The sequence below is a fragment of the Chlamydotis macqueenii genome, chromosome 12 (genome assembly GCF_036417535.1).
Source record: "Chlamydotis macqueenii isolate bChlMac1 chromosome 12, bChlMac1.mat, whole genome shotgun sequence".
Classification (NCBI taxonomy): domain Eukaryota; kingdom Metazoa; phylum Chordata; class Aves; order Otidiformes; family Otididae; genus Chlamydotis; species Chlamydotis macqueenii.
In genome coordinates, this window is record NC_141567.1 from 19,211,453 (window position 1) to 19,230,232 (window position 18,780).

The window sequence follows — 18,780 nt, forward strand, 5'->3', positions numbered from 1 at the left end:
GGTTTTAAAGGAAAAAAAAAGGCAAACCAAAACCTGTAGTTAAGTAAACGATAGATTACAATATGCGTGTCTGGTATTAAACTGTGAAAAAAGTCTTTGTTAGTTCCTCTTCAAACAGCTGCTTTTTGGACTTATCACCTCTTTACTTTGATGCCAGCATGCAACATAAATGCATAGAGCTATTATGTTTTCCATCATACGCAGGAAAATACAGCTAAAATTTACCTTAATACTTCATTTGGGCTTAAGTTTATGCAGTCAGCAGAATGCTAGGTTACTGTTGTATATCTGTCTATATATATGTGGGTTGTTTTTTTTTTTTTAGGATTCTGTGCTCAGATACGTCTTTTACTGTAGAATTGACCTTAAGGCTGCTAAGGCAATATAATGTTAAGAACTATTGAAAGTGAATTCAAAAGCTCTTAAAATACTTTACCCAAAATGTTCTAGGTTTCTCTAGTTTGTGAGTGGGTTCTTTATCCTTTCCTAGTAATGCCATTTGATTACTTCAGTGATAACTTAATTAAGCAGTTGGCAAGCAATATTTTTTTGTCTTAAGTTTGCTGAATGTTTGCAGGTGAAGACTGGAAGAAGGCTCGTTTTCAACATCCATCAACTTTGCACATACTACAGCCTATGGATATTCATGTACAGTTGGCAAAATCAATGGTGGAAAGAGATACCAGGATGCCAAAGTAATATATTAATGTTGAGAGGACTTCTTTTTAGTTGCTATGTACTTACAGAAAAGAGAACTGTATTTTCCCCAGAGGTTCAGTTACATTTTGTAATTTGAAGGTATTAACTTGAGAAATAGAAGTAGCTTACTACTTATTACAAAACCTTTTTTGGCTAGTATTTCCCTGGTCACATTCACTGGTGATTAACGATACTATTTAAACTGAATCCAGCACCTGTTTTTAGTGCAGAATCACTAGCTTTACTGTGATGTGATCTTTATATAGGAGTACAGATGTTGGTAAGATTTAAATCAAAAATTGATATGTACTTTTTTGTCTTGGAGTTAATAAATTTTTTTTTTAAAAAGGTTTAAAGTGTCAGGAGGACTTCCTTTGGTACATGTCAGACTCTCAGACCAGAAAATCAAGGCCATTTTTGATCTGATTGATAGCATTCCATTGCCTCAGAAGTCATCTGTGTCAATGCCAAGCACAAAGGTAAGCTGACTATAACGAAGAAAACTGAAATTTAAAAAATTACATCACTCAAGTGATCATTTTCAGTGTGAATTCCTGCTAGTGTCTGTTGTCTTTTTCATTTGAAATGAAAAATCTGTTGCCAAGCTGAGTTAGTTAAAGTGTCTTCGTTGTTGTCATAGTTCAGCCCCGCTCGGGACCATGCTATGCAGTCTCCCACTCACTCCCCCCACCCTCCAAGGGAATGGGAGAGAGATAATATAAGAAAAAGGCTCGAGGTTTGAGATCAGGACAGGGAGAGATCCTTAAAGTTATCGTCACGGGCAAAACAGACTTTGGGAGAACTATTTATTGTTAAAACTGAAGCAGGGTAATGAGAAAGAGAACAAAAACAACTTCCTTCCACTCCTCCCTCTTCTCGGGTTTAACCTAATTCAAATTATCTCTACCTCCTTCTTTTCCCCTCTGAGAGGCACAGGGGGGAAGAGGGAATGGGGGTCGCAGTCAGTTCATCACATGTTACTTTATGCCGCTGCTTCCTCTCCAGGGGAAGAACTCCCCACATTCCTCCCCTGCTCCATCAGGGGGTCCCACCCACGGGCTACAGTCCTTCGTGAAACTGCCCCAGTGTGGGGTCCTCCACGGGCTGCAGGTGGATCTCTGCTCCTCCGTGGACCTCCGTGGGCTGCAGGGGGACAACCTGCTCCACCATGGTCGTCACCACAGGCTGCAGAGGAATCTTGGCCAGGAGCCGCATTACTCCTCCCCCTCCTTCTGAACTGACCTGGGCGTCTGCAGCCGTTCTTCACAACAGGCTGGCAGACGCCTCTCAGAATCTCTTACATCATCCAGCTCATCTCCTCTCCACTTCTTACAGCCGGGCCGGGCCGAGTCGGGCCCAGTCAGCCGCCTGGCAGGAGGCCAGAGGGTGAGGCCTGCAAGGCCCATGAGGCTTGCGCCTCCCCCTCTCTGCCCTTGCTTTGACTTCTTCACTTCTTCCTTTTAAAAATTTTTTTCCCCTTCTTAAATACATTATCGCAGAGGTGTTATCATGGAACATTCTGCTACCAATTGGCTTGGCCCTGGCCAGCAGCGGGTCTGCCCTAGGCCTGACTGAGCCCATCAGACGAAGGGGGAACTTTTAGCAGCTTCTTGCAGAAACTGCCACCGTAGCCCTCCCTCACTAAACACAACCAACACAGTTATGACTTACCAAGCTGGACTTATTCAAACAAGGCTAGCTTGGCCTTTGTGGTTGTCCTACTGGTTTTAATACAAGTACTGGCAAAAGTGACCTTTCTGAGTAATGTGGGAAGGGAGGCAAGGTGAAAGAAACATGCATTGTGAGTAGAAAATATGACTGAACATACCAAGTTCTACAAACTTTAAAATAGTGATTTTTTTTTTTCTTTTTTCTCTCCCTCTAGGTTCCAGCTATTCCCACAATTCCTGTTGTTAGTAAAGGGTTGCTTAATACACCCCAGTTGTTTGCAGAAATAGCGTCAGGTAAGAAGCTACACACATGCCTTTGTGAAAGTAGAGGGCCCTAACATATGGAATAGCCAATATTTTCAGGCTACTATTGATCTTAAAACGTGTTATAAGGACAGTAGAGATAAGTATGATTGAACATCTCTAAATTCAAGTGCATAAGAAGATTTGATTAAGATTCTGCTGTTACCTCAGAATAATAAATGTGCTTTTGGGGATTAAGCACTTCTTCAAATATAAGTAAACTATTAATAACAACTGTATTAGGATGTTATTAGCAAGCCAGTTTAACTATTCAGATGTCATGAGACATCTTTTTAGCAGACAGTATTGAGGAACCCATTATTTCAGAATTGACTTAAATCTAAAAAATTGATTTAGTCAAGTACTAATTGGCTGCTGCTGCCCCTTCAGGACACGTACTTTTGGGTGGGCACATAAAAAGAAAGGTGCATAACATGTCTAAAGGTTGTATACTTTGACATTAAGCAGCAACATGTGGCAAAAATAGACAAACAGACTTAAAAATATCATGTGTACTGTCGTGAGAGTTTTGCATTAGCAAAGCTCTCCTTTTTCTGAAAATGCGGAACTAAAATAACAAATGGCAAATTACTGTATTGACACCGTGGATTTGAGCATTTAGTTCCATGGCTGTTCTGGAGAGCTTTCCTGTAGTGCAACCTGGGAAACTTGTTTCGTGGAGCTTCCTTTATAACTGGTTTTCCTTATCTGTGTTGTTGAACGTGTAATGATACAGCTGAACTTCAGTGCTTTCCTTAATAGGGTTTTAGTTTTCTTCACTTTCATCCAAGGCGTGAGAAAACAGTATAGATCTCAAAAGTATACTTTGTCAGATAAAGTTTAAGCTGCTCATGCAGTTTAAAATCCCATTGGAATGGGAAAGAGAGTGTGGGATATTTACTCCTGTTCCTGGAAAAAAGTTTACTAACGAGTAAGTCACTTCTCTTCTGTAGACTCTGAAGAAGAATATTTTGATTTTGAGGAAAGTTCTCAACCAACTGACAGGTCGCTAATTAAAGGGGAAGAAATAAGAAATAAGGAGGCTGCTGAAGAGGAACTGACAGATCTTCAGCTGAAGTTTGAAATTAAAGAGGTATGTCTTTTTAATTCTATTTTTACTTTCTACATAATAATACTTTAAAAAAGTCAATATTCTATTACCACTGTTCACCAGATTTGGTGAGTGCAAAAACATAGCCACCAAGGAAAGAAATACACATGTATATACACACATATTTCAGTGTATGAGTTATTTATGTATGGTATGCATACAAGGTTTTTTTTATGTATGGTATGTATTTAAATAAAACACATATACATACTTCATCTGTCTGTATGTGTTTAAAAAGTCAGAAAAAAAGCCCCTTATTGGATTATTTTTGGTTGAAAATAATAGTACCAAGTCATAATTTGGGAGTGGGAGGTGGGAAATTTGCACTGGAAGGACCAAGTAAATACACAGGCAAGTCACTGGCAAAGAGCAAATCCCCAGATATTTTGATGATATTTCATCACTCACTTTTCTATTTTTATACTTTAATTCTGTAATAACAATAATACTTGCAGTGAAGCAGGTAAGGCATTAATTTTGCCCTTTTTTCATTATTGGTTTGAATGGTGAGAATACTACATATGAAAAAATGGTATAACTGTGTATTTCTTGCTCATCCAGGTTTTAGTAGAACTCACCAGGCAAAAGAAAACTGAGGAAACGGTACTTGTGTTTGATATAATGCATCTTGGGACAGAAGCAACTGTTAGAACCTATAATTTGGCAGCTGTATCTTATTTAAAGAAAATAAGCTTGGATTACTATGGAATTGAAGGTAATAAGCAATGGAAGAGAAGTATACTTGTGTGTGTATGTATGTGTGTGTATATATATATTTTTATATATCTGTTAGTCTGAAACTGTGGCTCTCCTGTGTTCACTGAAATCCAAATGTTGTTCTGGTTTTCCAGTTACAGTACTTAGTATGCACCTGTCCTTTGACAGTGCTTGTCCCGTTGGTTCAGTTGACATGCTCTTGGCTCCCACCATAATGGTTATTAGATAAATAAATAGTTCAGTGCACAGTCTTTGGGTGGAGAAAGGGGTACAGACCTGCCGTTTTGGACTTAACGAAGAGAAATGAGGGATTCAGATTTTCTGGTGCAATGTGTTTTAACAAACGATACTGCAAGCTAATCCCTATCTTCAAGGCACAGATTGTTTGGTTCTCTGAAAGAACAGAAGTTACCCTAATTCTTGTGTATTTCATGTGGTATGTTACAGGTAAAAACGCACCCATTCATCTAATTAGTTCCTCAGATAAACCTGGCTTAGACCTTCTGAAGGTGGAATATGTCAAGGTATACATAAATCTTTTAAAACTTATTTTTTAAGCACTTCTATATATTATAAAGTCTTAAACCTACTATTCAGAGCTAGTGGATTGTTTTGTATCTTCTGAAGACATGGTAACTAGTTTGGATTAATATTAACCTTCATGCAAAACATTATTTTCAGGCTGACAGAAATGGGCCGCACTTTCAGACCATTTTTGACAACACTGAGCAGATGATTCAAGTGAGTGCTTGCAGATTTTATTGCTTATTTTCTTTTGGTTTACTTTTTAGAAGGGAGGAAATCAATAAGGGGTTTTTGGGTTTCCTGTTCTGCCCGCTCCCTTGCAGCAGGGAGATTTAAAGAGTTAAAAGGTACTTGAAAGTTTTTATTCAACTTAATATAAAAGCAGTGTGTTAATCTGTTTCATAACTATGATGAAAACCTGTCTAGCTACCTCATGTGGATAAAATTAAAAATAATGTAGGAATGCATCTTCCAATGCATATGAGATCATGAAGTTCAAATGCCCAGTGTGGGAAAATGTAGTGGTGTCTAGAAGTCTTTCTCTTTCCTGTCAAATAATCTGTGTGTATCGTGAGCACCGTATAATTGGCACTCTGGGTAAATTTACTAAGAAGTCTAAATCCATTTATGACTGATTTGTTGTGGCAAGGGGAGGGGAGAGCGGAGCATTCTTCACTCTCAAATATGACTCAGGAGCTTCTTGTGATACTGCATTTCCCTCTCCGTTCTTTGTCATAAGACTCTAGAATGAGAATTTGATCTCTTAAAAATTACTCTGATATACGGAAGTGATTTTAGACAGCAAGTACCTAACTTCTTAAGTTCTGACTGTTGTGCTAATGGTGTAGTCTTGGGTCAGAGACTTCAGTCTAAGGAAAAACAGCCTTTTGAGGAATTCTGGAAATAAACTTCAAAGGGCTGTCACTTTTTTGTGATAAGTAGTTCCCTGCCTTTATAACCTTAGGGTAAATATTTTACCTGCAGTTTTTTGGTGTGAAGACTGAAATATTTCCCTTGCCACGTAATAGTTTTAGAGTATCTAGATTTCATCAGGGAAGTCTAGTTAATACCGGAACAGTTTTACTGTAGTGCTGCTGAGGTGGATATACATACTTCACGCTATGGGATGGTGCTGATGTTAAGAGAACTCAACTTTCTGTACATCATCAGGTGTTGCCTTGAAACTCTTGAATAGGACTTCTGTGTCTGGAAGAACTGCATTTGAGCTTTTTTCCTGATTTCAAGCCCATTCAAGTGGGTAACTTCTAAACTCTGTGGCAGGCAGGGTGCTTTTGCGTCTCAGTCCAGCTCCTATTTTTGTAAGTTATTTTCTTGTTACGTGGCGTCTCATGTTTTCAACAGGTAGCTTTTTCATCATTGAACCTTCAGCTGCATACAGAGGCCCTTATGTCTGCTGTCAGTTTTCTAACAGCTGTTAGTCCATCAGGCAGAGGAAGTCATGGAGACATACCAACTAAAGATGACAAGCAAGAAGATGACACTAAATTGAAGAAAGGTACAGCTGGGTTTGTCAAAATTATGATTCTGCAAGGATATGTTGCATGCTGGCAAAAGGATTAAATCCAGAGAAACCTGCTTAGCTTTGTATTGTGGGTTGAAGATCAAAGCTCATGTGAGTGGCACACCAGGCTGGAGGACTGATTTCAAAATGCAATAAATTAATTTAAAGAATGATTATGATCACAAATGGTGTCTTCAGGTGAGCTTTCTATTCTTGTGTTTCATTGCCATTTCACAAATACACGTGAATCTGAGTAAATGAGATTTCTGCAAGCTTAGAGGACTCAAACAGCAGCAAGATCTTAGTGTTCATGGTAAAATAAAGGAGGTAAGTAGTACTTTAATGATTATGCTGTTATTGATCTTGGCAATTTAAATATACTTTCAAAGAAGTAGTGGAGTCCTTTGCTAGCTTAATGAAAATCTTACTGTTCCTGTAGCACTGAAACAAAAACCGAATTTTTTTGTAATGATCAAAGGGCTGGAGCACCTCTCCTATGAGCACAGGCTGAGAGAGTTGGGGCTGTTCAGCCTGGAGAAGAGGAGGCTCCAGGGAGACCTTAGAGCGGCCTTCCAGTACCTAAAGTGGGCTTACAGGACAGACAAGGAAACACTTTATCAGGGCCTGTAGCAATAGGACAAAGGGTAATGGTTTTAAAATAGGAGGTGGTAGATTTAGACCAGACATAATGAAGAAATTTTTTTTTACAGTGAGGGTGGTAGAACACTGTCCCAGGTTGCCCACAGAGGTGGTGGATGCCCCATCCCTGGAAACGTTCAAGGCCAGGCTGGATGAGGCTCTGAGCAACCTGATCTGGTTGGAGATGTCCCTGCTCCTTGCAGGGGGTAGGACTAGATGGGCTTTGAAGGCCCCTTCCAACCCAAACTGTTCTGTGCTTCTGTGAATTTTTGGCAAAATAGGCTCAGAGGGGAGCAGCTGCACTGTCTTTAATACCAAGTGCAAAAACTCAAGCATCAGGTGAGCTGGAAATAAGTTATCTTGTGAGGAATGTTCAGAATCACTTATAATTTTAAATGGCTTGGGTTTGAATCTGCAGACTGAAAAAGAAGCTGCTGTTGTGTACAGTTTAACAAAGCCCATAAACAACTGAGCTCTTGGATTAATACTACTCTTGGATAGCGAAGGTGCAGACCATTGGTGAGGTCTGACAGCTTCTGGTCTTTCCCTATAGATAGTTTCTGACACTTGTATGTGACTTCACCTTATTGTCCCCAGCCTTAACACTTGCTCTCCTAAAACCTAGCTGTTGGCTGCTTGAAATCGGCTTCCAAGGCTTGCCATTTCTTATAAGCTTGAAGTTCCCTACATTAGGATCTTGAAATAGGAAGTATTAGATAACTGGAAAAAAACCCACTACTGTGAACCTGTTGAGTTATTGGCTTAATGTTAAAAGGAAGTATACTGTGCAATTTATTTCACCTTAACCCAGCAATTACTCTTCATTTTAAGAGTAAAATTGTTCCAGTAGAGAACTAGATCACTAGATGGGAGTAATATCGGACACAGAATTACAAGCAAGTGCTGACATGTTTTATCAATAGAGTTGCCTTCAGAGGAAGGCTTGTTGCCCTGAGATGGGATGTTACAGATTTCATCATGATAGTGGGGATGAGACAAACAATAGGAAACAGAACTAAGTCATCTGAATGCCAGCGGCCCCCTTCCCCAGACTAAAACAATCCTCAAATACTCTCAGGAGTTTAAGTGAAAATATGAATAATATGTATGTTGAAGATCTCCCTTTTCTCATTTCTAGTGGCTAGACCTTCCAAGGATAAGGATGTCTTTGAATTCAAGCTTTTTGCCAAGCTGGATGCCTTCTGTTTAAATATTTGTGATGAAAAAAAGAACATTGCAGACATCAAGATACAAGGTATTAAATTCTTTGTTAGTAGTAACTGATCTAGTAGCTTGGTTTCAAAGCAACTGGTTGTAATTGGACTAATAGGTATTTAAGGTGTGAATTTTCAGCATCTGAGTGACTTGGGTTTTTTTTACTGTTCTCTGTACAAACATGACTTGTGGTATTGTTTTCAGAGTAATTTTTATTTATTTTTTTTTTTTAGTCAATCATGTTTGATCTCCAGCTAGAAAAACTTGATATATTATTCTTCAGATAATTAGGTTCATGTTTTGAAGAAGTGGCCTTTTATGTTGGATTAAGCTTTGGATATTTTTCTGGTGTACCTGAACTATGTAGGATTAAAAAAACTCTTAAAAATGTTTTGTTTTGTTTTTTGTTTGAACTCTAAGGGTTTGTTTGGGTTTCTTGTTTTGGTTTTGTTCTCTTTTTTACCCCTCAAAGGGGCTATCAGTAATTCTAGGGGAGGGCAGGGGGGGTATGTGTCACTTCCAAGTTTGGCTGTAGCTGCTACCCGAATAGCTACCAACACTGTCTCTTAGGATGAATATTAATGATGTGGGTTATACTAGAGTATTTAGTACAGTTCATAAAGTCTCTTGCTTGTGCTCATCTTTAAATCATATGATTTATTCACACAAGATTTTGTATGCAAAAATGTTGTATTTAAATACGATATAGTAACATCTTTTTTAATAGAAAATCTCAGTAGTTTGCTTAAGAGATGGAGTATTGTTTGAATTTTTTTTTCTATGAATATTAGCTCTTTTTTTTTTTTTTCAGAGATGATCGATATTGAGACAGTATCTATATTAGAAATTTTTTTATTTCTTTTGTTCAAAGCTGTAGTATAGCAGACAGCATAGTGTATGGACACGGGTTTGAACTCTAGACAATATACTTACATTCTGTGTCTGATAAAATGCAAGAAGTCTCTATTTCCAGAACTTATAATACGTTTTTGATTTTAGAGAAGTTATAGTAGTTGGAGAATTGCTTCTAATTATTCTTATTTGGATACTATTAACAAAGTAATTGTTTGTTGCAATGTATAATTTGTGCAACTTGTATCACCTCTCTTACTGGTGTTGTATGTCCCCACGCTGCAAATGAGTGTTCCTTCTGTTACGCCTGCTGTTTCTCTCTTTTTACTTTACAGGTCTTGACTCATCCCTTCTCCTTCAGCCAAGTCACATTGTATTCTTTGCCCGACTAAAAGACATAGTTGTCACAGACGTTGATTCAAGGACCCTTCATAAAAAAGTACTCAACTACAAGATTTTAATTTTTACTTGATTCTTGGTTAGTTTTGTGTGTATAAAAGTGAAATGTAATACATATTCTTATTCCACTCTCTTTAAAATATTTGATTTGTCCTGAATACCGCGTTTCAGATAAGATATATGGTAAAGCATAGTTTTCATATCAGAAGGACTGATGGCCAAAAATTTATTTAAAAAAACCCAAACTTGTGTAACTTGTACATCTGATAGACTGATGATATAATTAGTTCTTTGTGTTAAGTACCTTTTTTTAGAAGGTACTTTTTTTCAGAAGCTGCTGATGGCTGGTAGATATTGTTTCTCTCTTTCTAGGCTGTGTCTATAGTAGGAGATGAAGTTTTCAGTTTCAATCTGACCTTAGATCCATATGCTACTGAGGGAGAAGCATATACTGACATGTCGCAAGTGGATGGTACTATATCTTTGAAAGTAGGCTGTATTCAGATAGTATATCTTCACAAATTTCTCATGTCTCTTCTGGTAAGTCGTCTTTTCCTTTGTATGTTTCTACTGTGTTCTCAAATTAGTCTTCCTTTTTTGTGTCCTCAGTACAAGTCGTAACTTAAGTTTCTGAAAGACAAAGGATAGGCTTATTTTTTTTGTGTGTAGTATTAAAAAACTTTAAGTAAGCTTTAACTGGTTTGAACTTCAAAAAACTGACACATTGCAAGTGGACCACTTCTCACCCTCTGCTTTGGAAACAGAGAAAAGCTTGGTGCTATTAAGGTATTAAGGGAGTTTTATGTTCCCTGCCCTCTCTACGCTGGCAAAACCTGAGTTCATTGCAAACATATCTGAGCTAACATTAGAGGCAAAACTTTCTGCAAGGTTAGATGCTATGAGGATTACTGCAAATTAATCAGTATTTGTACCTTTCTCGAGTGTCCTAACGTTGACTTTTTCAATAAAGCACTAGTGGCCTTTCTATCATTCAGTAGTGGCTTCAACAGGAATTACTATTCACTGAGGGCAAAGAGGGGCTCTAACAATATGTGTCCCCAAAAGATAAAGAGATGAAGGAATCTTGTAGCTAATGAAGCAAGAAAAAGGTAGAGATGGGTTTAAAATTAGTGGGTGTGCTAGTTAGTATGTTCTTGATCCTCTGATAGAGGTCATGACAGATGTTATCTTCCCCAGGGAAAATTTAACACAGTAGGCAGCATAATTGGTGGCTGACGTTGGTTGTGACTGATATTCTAAAATGAGAGTGATTTAGATTAAAAAACTGTTTATAAACATTTCTCCTTTCTTTTTAATTGCTTATTCTAGACCTTCTTGAACAACTTTCAGACAGCTAAGGAGGCACTGAGTGCTGCTACAGTCCAAGCTGCAGAAAAGGCTGCTACCAGTGTAAAAGATCTGGCTCAAAGGAGTTTTCGACTTGCAATGGACATTCACTTGAAAGCACCAGTTATAGTCATTCCTCAGTCCTCAGTTTCCTCCAATGCTATAGTAATAGATCTTGGCTTGATTAAGGTTCAGAACCAGTTTAGCATGGTGTCTCCAGCAGGCAGTTCGCTCCCTCCAGTCATTGATGAAATGGATGTGCAGCTGACAAAGCTGAAGCTGTCTAGGTAAAGTGCCACTTAAGCCTAAAGAGATACTACGTTTGAGATTTTAAGACGTTACTTCAAAAATGTAACATGTGGCTTAACTTCTAACTTCCTTCTCATGTCTTTTGGGTTTTTCCCCCTCTTTGTTTTAAGGACCACTGTGGAGACAGGTTTGTCGCATCCAGACATTCAGATACTTCACCCTATTAATTTAAGCCTGTCTGTGAAACGGAATCTGTCTGCAGCTTGGTTTCACAAATTACCAATGTTGGAGATCACAGGGTATCTGGATACAATGAATGTAAGTGTGGTGAAAAAGAAGATGGTGAGAAGCTCATAACAGTTAATGTAAGACTAACTTTATGTTACTTCTGGACACAAAAGTGCAATGAGCTGCAAGTTTTTAGTAGCTGTGGAGTGAGTTTCAGGTATATCAACTGAGTTAAAGTTACCTGTGTGAGTGCAGAAGTTTGGAAGTGTCATATAGAACACCTGAAGTACTGTGTACATGCGTTAAACTGAGAGAAATAAAAGAGAAAAGAATGTCAGGGAGTCTTGTTTATTCCCTGCTATAAAGCAGGACAAATGTAAATGTTTTTATGAACAATTCAGAGTCTTTTTTCAGTGGTATGGTGGGGTTTGGTTTTTTTTTTTTTGGGTGGGTTTGTTTGTTTTGTTTTTTTGGAACAGGATTCTTGAGAGGAATTTAAATGTGTGCAAATGTTTGCCTTAGTAACTCCAGCTTCATAACTTCCTATCTCCCTTGAATAATCTCAGGATAGTTTGGTTTTGTGGCAGTTTATATACTGTGAAAGTAAATAGCAGGTACATCTTGGGTGAAACTGAAATTAAAATATGAAGTAGCATGTAATTTACACAAAAGTATTAAAAGCATAGATACGCTAAGTAAAGGGAGCAATGTATGTTGATACAGCTTTAGAAGTTATAACCTCCTTTAATCTCCTAATTAGTTAACAATAAGCAGTTAAAGGAATTTCATTATGTTTGTGTTATTTAAGGGACAATGCTGCTGACGAAATACCTGTAAATGAGCACTCTTCTTGCCAGGAAACCTTCATCTGCTTTGCTAGCTAGTAATAAATTTAAAGAACAATGTGTTTTTCATGAGAACTGTGATCTGTACTTTTGTAGGTTGTGTTAAGTCACGAGGATTTGAATGTTTTTCTCAAAGTGTTGACAGAAAACCTTGGTGAAGCAGAAGAAAAACAGACTCAGGCAAAATCAGTGCTGCAAAAGGAAGGTCAGAGATGGAATTTGTTTGTCATGAATACTAAGTGTGTTAGCTTTCAGCAGTAATGAAAAACATTTATTTTCTGGAAAGCAAGCTTAGATCCGAGAGTATGATGTGTAAGTGGTAAATGCTTTTCTTGTTAATTTAGCGAAGACAGTGTTCGTACTTCAATACTTCAAAAAAAAAGTGGAAACATTACAAAACAAAATTTGGTAATCATGTAAGCTAAATTGTCATGGAGCTAGCAAGGTGTTGAGATGTCAGAGTCATCTTGTTGCCAGAACATGTTTCCATTTCCTTTGCTTGCTCTAAAGTTAAAGACTATGCTTGTGAAGTGTTGCTAGCTATAATAGGTGAATGTAAGCCATCCGAATGAATAAAAGAATTTAATCTGTTTCTTGAGCTAAACAAATGGTGGTAATTTCAAAAGTTAACCAGTTTACTGAATGCTTCAGGTAAAACGAAAGAAATGGAGAAATCAATTTTGACACAGGATAAGAATGTACCGGCAGCAGGAATGCTGACTGAAAAGAGAAAAGCAACATTAAATGAAGACGCAATCAATATGTTACTTAATTTTGAAATCAAAGAGGTATGTATCCATCTGTAAAATTTTTTGTCACTGAATCCAGTACTCAAGCATATTTCTTGGAAGTAGTGGGCTATAAAGTCCGTTTTAACTGTTTAAAGAAGAGGGTACTTACCAACAAAAAGAAAACAAACAAAAAGAGCCCCAGAACCCAGATTCTTCAGCTGTTTTTTAGCTGTTTTCTTTTGTCTTTATTATGTGAGATTGTATTTATAGAGTATTTATAGGGTATTTAACATATACAATACATCTAACAGGGAAAACCAGACTTCTTTCAGATGTTCCATACTCACCTAGCTTTAATCCTTTGTAGTGCTGCCTTATGATTTTCTTAGTAACAAGCCAACTGTTAAGCTAGAACTAGTATTTTTCCCTTAGAGATGGTAAGTCTGAAGATTAGGTTGTAGGTGGGAAAATGTACAAACAATAAATTACCAGATAACTATTCATAAGAAATCATCTGAGCATGTTTTCTCTCTGAAGATGTCTGTGATACTTAAATGTGAAGAGCTCAGCATGGCCTTTTTTTTTTTTTTTTTTTTTTCCCAAGAGTCAGACCAAATGGCTTAGGTATGCTGGTTTACTTTAAGTAGCTGTGGGGTTTGGTAGTTTTTTTTTGGTGTGTAATTTTTGTTTCACTAAATCTCTGTGCATGTTTTCGTACAAGACGAAATCTGGGTTCCTGGTTTTTAGACAGGAAAGAAATGTCTTCAAACCCCAAACTATTCTGTTGCCGAGTGAGAGTTGCATTCAAAGACTAGAAACTCCCCCCATCCCCAGCAGCAGAATATGTATCCCACAGGGAACACCCCAGAATATGTATCCCTCAGAGAAACACGTTCTGTGTGACTGATGTGAAATTGTGTAAGAAAACTTAATTTTAAGGGCATTATAAATATTTGTCCCACAGTTGAAGTGTAGACAGGTAGCAAGTTGATACCATCCAAGGTTTTGGGTTTTGTTTTTTGCGGGATTACAGTTGCATTTGGTTGATAAGCACGGTTATAACAGCACGGTTATCCAGTGCATATCACTGGTACCTTCAGCAACTTCTGACTTTCAGATTTGCTCTTTTGGCTGGGAGGAATTTTTTTAATGATAGAACTGAAACATATTAGAGGCTGGCCTGTAGTGCTCCATGTTGTCATATTTAATATATCTTATGAATGCAATTCTATCTTGTTTAATACAATTTTACACACACTTCACATGGAAATTTTTACTAAGCCAGTGTTCACGTTGTCTGTGGACTGTATATGTAGAGTAATTAATGACAAAATGCTAATTTGTTAGTGTACAAAGAGTATGCCACATAATGATGCAGATGAAGTATTGACAAACTTGAGTTTTTGAACTTCCTTGTGTGGTGAAGTGTTAGACTGTGGCACTATTTTTAGTTCCCAAGACTGGAAAATAACTCCCTCATGAAATAATTGCATTGAAATTAACATTGTTCACTAATAACTATATCTAGTTCTTTAATTTTCATCTACGTTTAGAAACACAAGTTTTTCCTACTGTCAGCATTCTAATCAGTATAATGCTTAGAATCTTCTCTAATTAAAGAATTGTAATGTTGAGACATTTCTGTGTCATTAATTACTATTTGCGTAGCATCAGGTGTTCAAAGATTGATTCACATTGCTGTCTGTTCTTTACTGCCCTTCGTTCCAGACCAGTATGACTTGTAGTAACTGTTTTTTCCGTATCCAGACTCTGTATGTAGCACTGTGTAGTGTCTGATTACAAAACTGAAGCATAGCTTGACAAGTGCTAGGCCAACAAAATTAAGTTCTAATAAAATTAATAGACTTGGGATTTCTGTTTTGTTCTTGAGGGACTTAAGAAGTGATTGATTGGCCAAGAGGAACAGAGAGGAGGGGGAGGAAATCTTTAACAAACTGGTGTTGTAGATTCTCTTTGTAAAAAGGCAAAATGTCTAGATTAATACTACTTTTGAAGCGTAGCAGGGGAGATGATGGCCAATTGTAACTGCTTGCCGTAATACCTGAACAGCTTTACTGAAATAGTGAACTTATTTCCCTTTCCCCATTCAAGGTTGTAGTAACCTTGATGAAGCAGGTTCAGAAGGAGAGATACCCATTACATATTCTAACTGTGCTACAGCTTGGAACCGAAACTAAAATTAGAAATCATGAATTGACTGCGGCAGCATATCTGAAAAAAATTATTGTGAGATGCACTGAAATAAATGGTAAGTCTTCTAGAAAAGTGGTATGTAGTCAGTACAGTGTGTGCAGTCAGCTTTTGTAGCAATAGGACAGTGCGGTCCAAACAAAAAAATTAGCAGGAAGAAAAAAGGTTACGTGCAAATTCACATAATGATCCTGTCTTGTGCAATTTAGATTCAATTAATCTGCTTTACCTGATACCAAGTGTTACTCCTGTTGCTGGAGTTAGCTTTAGTTAGTTCATTTGAGTTAGTTGCCTACTTTTAGTAGGAATAGCCGTCCTGAGAAGTATTCTGTCTGTTCAGAGTGTTTTAGTGAGCTGCTGGATCTGTGCTTTATCACCAGCACTGGAAATCGAGCGTGCTTCCTTAGTTGGTCAGGGAACAGTTCAAAGTGATATTGAAGTAATAACTGAAATAGCCATGTGTTCCGAGTAGAAGAGTATGGGTTTGAATATAAAAATCTAAAGATAGGAATGCAAAATTAATTACAGGAATGCAAATAACTTTCCATTTTTGAATCTTCTTTCAGGACCAGTGTAAGTTAATTTTTACTAGTTTAATTAAAAAAAAAGTGAATATAACATTTCACAAGATAATACTTAATCTGCAGCTTCTCAGTGAAGAGAGATGTTTACCTTCACTAATTCATCAAGAATAGTATATAATAAATGTATAATTGAGAATTAACCTGGGGGCATTCCATAGGCGGAGTAAAGCTTGTGAGCAGAAATACTTCACCATTTTATTTCTTCATTTGCAGACTCAAAAGGAGATCCTCTTTGCATTGTTAATTCTTCAAGTGAGACAGATGAACATCTTCTGAAAATGGAATACATTAAGGTTTCAGTGCCTTTAACTAAGATTATATGGGGAGTAAAATAAGGCTTCTATACTTAGCCTGTGTTAGATTTTTTTTTTTTTCTCTCTTGTTTTAAAACCTGTAGGATTTGTATCTGAAACTTACAAGGTTTTCTCCCAAATATCTGTTTTTCAACTTAGTGCATATTTTCGCACTTTGCTGCTTCCATGTAGTGCTTACTTCATAAGCAGTGACTGAAATCGCTGGTGAAACCAAATGTTTGTATGCTTTCTTTGTAAACAGTACAGATTAGTAATTTTGTGAAACTTAATAGGTGAGATAGTCTTTGCCTATGTAAGTAATAGTTGGCTCTCTACAGGTGGTAAAACTAGCATTTGAGGAGTGATATGTTGGTAGCTAGAGGTCTTGAGCCTTTATTTTAAAAATACACAAAAACCCCACCCTTCAAAAACTGCAGCAATAGTTAGGAATCTGTTAAGTTGTAAAACCAGTGCGCTACTCAGTCTTATCTATAATGACGTAATTTTTATAGAGAAAAACAAGTTAATTTGTTCTGACAAAGTATTAAGCATAATTTCATCCAGTTTAAGTAGATCCTAGGTAAAAGAGAATTTTGTGACTAGCTAGTTGAACTTTCACAAAATATATGCTATAAAACTTCACTGAGCAGAGCATCACGAGTACCCATTTCGGTTGCCTTGATTGTGTGTTTTATTTAGAGAGCTTGTTTCTTCAGGCTTCATCGCTTTCCTTTGTTGTCTTTTGCAATGGCAATAATCCTTGTGTGTGTGTGTGTGTGGTTAATTTAGTTAATTCAGTTAAGGAATTTGGTTACTTTAGTAGAGACTGACTCTGTGCTTGGGCTTTTTTTCTTCCTTTAGGCTGATGCTGATGGACCAGATTTTGTTACTACTTACAGAAGCACCAAGCAAAACATCAATGTAAGTACTGGATGTATTTAACTTTTTTTTTAAGCTTCTCGAATAATAACAGCTGTGTGAACTTGTTAGTTGTCCACTTTTTCTCTTCTCATTGAGGAGGAAAAAAAAACCAAACCCAAAACCAAACCCCTGGCTTCTTATCATTAAAGCTTACTGCTTTATCTTTAACTACGTCAAAGAGAAATCCAGGGAGAAAAAAAGATGACTTTTTAAAAAATAGAAATATTTAGTGTATTAATTTTTTAAAGTAGAAGCTGTACATTTTTAGCTAGTTAAAAGTTATAAGGACATATTTCTAACTGAGGCCTGTAGAATGTATTTTGTTTCTGGACTTAAAACACTTAGCAGCATGTGAAATAAAGGCCTTGTGTTTTAGAGCTTGAAAGTTCATAACAGTGAAATTGAAAAGTTAAGTAAGTGTCAAACAAACGTTCTCAGAGGTCTTGTGTTCGATCAGTCCTTTTTTACTTCTCCTGAAAGCAGTTTTTCGTGTGTAGTTTTCCATGGCTTCAGTGACTTCTGAAGTAAGCAGGCCATTTTGCTTTTAAAATGTTTCCTTTAAAATAGTACTGGTGAGTAGAGCTTGCTTCTTGACAGGCACATGTAGAATTTAAAGTGGCTGGACTACTTCAGAGTCAAGAGGGCTGACATCCCTTAATGTATCAGAGAAACCAGCACTTACTGGGAGTTGCTTTGAGCTAGGAAAAGTTGGCTAGCAGATGCTAGGTTTCACTAAGTAATATTGGCTAGAGTAGTTGCTCTTCACATACTTTCTGTTCTGATGGCAAACTTTTAATATTGTTGTTTTGTTTTATCATATCTAGTAAAATATCTCTGTACATGGTTCTGAAGATGTCAGCCAAAGTGCTCAGTAGTCCACAATGAAATGCAGCAGAACTGAGAGAGCTTACTGAAAAAGCAGAACCACATGAAGCACCCATTTTTAGATTGGCACAGTTCCTCCGTAGCTGTTTTAAGCTTCTCTTCCATAGCTCCCTCATCTGCTCTAGAGTTTGTGTGGTGTGAAGAGGTAGAAGGGTGAGATACTTGTGAAATGGAGCAAGGCACTTTTTTCTCAATTTTATGACAGTCACTCCGAGATGTTATGCAATAGGCTGCTACTAAATAACACTGTTACTTTGTCTCCTTGCTCTCATTTTAGGTCATCTTCTCATGTTTGGATATAGTACTTCACACAGAGGCTTTGCTTTCCATCATGAGTTTTCTCACATTCAGTGTTCCATCAGGTGGTCTTCCCAGTACTGATAAAGCATCAGACCACAAGCCTCAAATAAAAGAGCAAGAAAAAGGAAGTACTCCTAGAACAGGTAACGGGGTATTAGAAAGGCCACTTCTGCTGCTTAACAGCATCTGGCCTCTGGTTTCAAAGGATGCCATTTAATCTAATTAAAAAAAAAAAGCTATGTATTTTTGCTGTTGCTTAATTTACAAATTCTTTTTGCTTGATTTCAGTTTTTCCTAGGTAATGGTCTAACTTTTATAATAAAAGTGGAATAAATTATGTTACACTGAACAGTGCCAAAAGCTTTCCAAAGCATCATTGTCACAGCTAGTTGCTTTCCAATCTGAAGGACCTAAAGAGTTCTTACACTGATGAAAATAAACATTCTTGAGCCCTGAGGAAGCAAAGAGAAGTTCTGAACTGAGGAGTATTGTGCATACTTAAAAAACTGGCAGCTGTAACCTTGAAATGATATG

The 18,780-nt window shown here is 37.3% G+C and overlaps 1 protein-coding gene across 7 annotated transcripts in view; it reads left to right on the forward strand.

Moving 5' to 3' along the window:
• VPS13C (vacuolar protein sorting 13 homolog C) overlaps positions 1 to 18,780 on the forward strand; it is a 95,905-nt gene that overhangs the window by 27,976 nt on the left and 49,149 nt on the right. For all 7 annotated transcript variants that reach the window (XR_015259951.1, XM_086757703.1, XM_086757697.1 and 4 more), the window contains 19 exons: positions 578 to 695; positions 1,049 to 1,178; positions 2,585 to 2,663; positions 3,626 to 3,765; positions 4,345 to 4,498; positions 4,948 to 5,024; positions 5,182 to 5,241; positions 6,388 to 6,541; positions 8,325 to 8,441; positions 9,589 to 9,692; positions 10,025 to 10,192; positions 10,982 to 11,286; positions 11,419 to 11,566; positions 12,418 to 12,526; positions 12,973 to 13,109; positions 15,165 to 15,321; positions 16,061 to 16,140; positions 17,002 to 17,061; positions 18,224 to 18,389. Coding sequence is in view for 6 of the 7 variants with exons in the window: in XM_086757703.1 (XP_086613829.1) it covers positions 578 to 695; positions 1,049 to 1,178; positions 2,585 to 2,663; positions 3,626 to 3,765; positions 4,345 to 4,498; positions 4,948 to 5,024; positions 5,182 to 5,241; positions 6,388 to 6,541; positions 8,325 to 8,441; positions 9,589 to 9,692; positions 10,025 to 10,192; positions 10,982 to 11,286; positions 11,419 to 11,566; positions 12,418 to 12,526; positions 12,973 to 13,109; positions 15,165 to 15,321; positions 16,061 to 16,140; positions 17,002 to 17,061; positions 18,224 to 18,389 (2,463 nt within the window). In the remaining variant the exon portion in view is untranslated. The remainder of the gene's footprint in view (positions 1 to 577; positions 696 to 1,048; positions 1,179 to 2,584; positions 2,664 to 3,625; positions 3,766 to 4,344; positions 4,499 to 4,947; positions 5,025 to 5,181; positions 5,242 to 6,387; positions 6,542 to 8,324; positions 8,442 to 9,588; positions 9,693 to 10,024; positions 10,193 to 10,981; positions 11,287 to 11,418; positions 11,567 to 12,417; positions 12,527 to 12,972; positions 13,110 to 15,164; positions 15,322 to 16,060; positions 16,141 to 17,001; positions 17,062 to 18,223; positions 18,390 to 18,780) is intronic.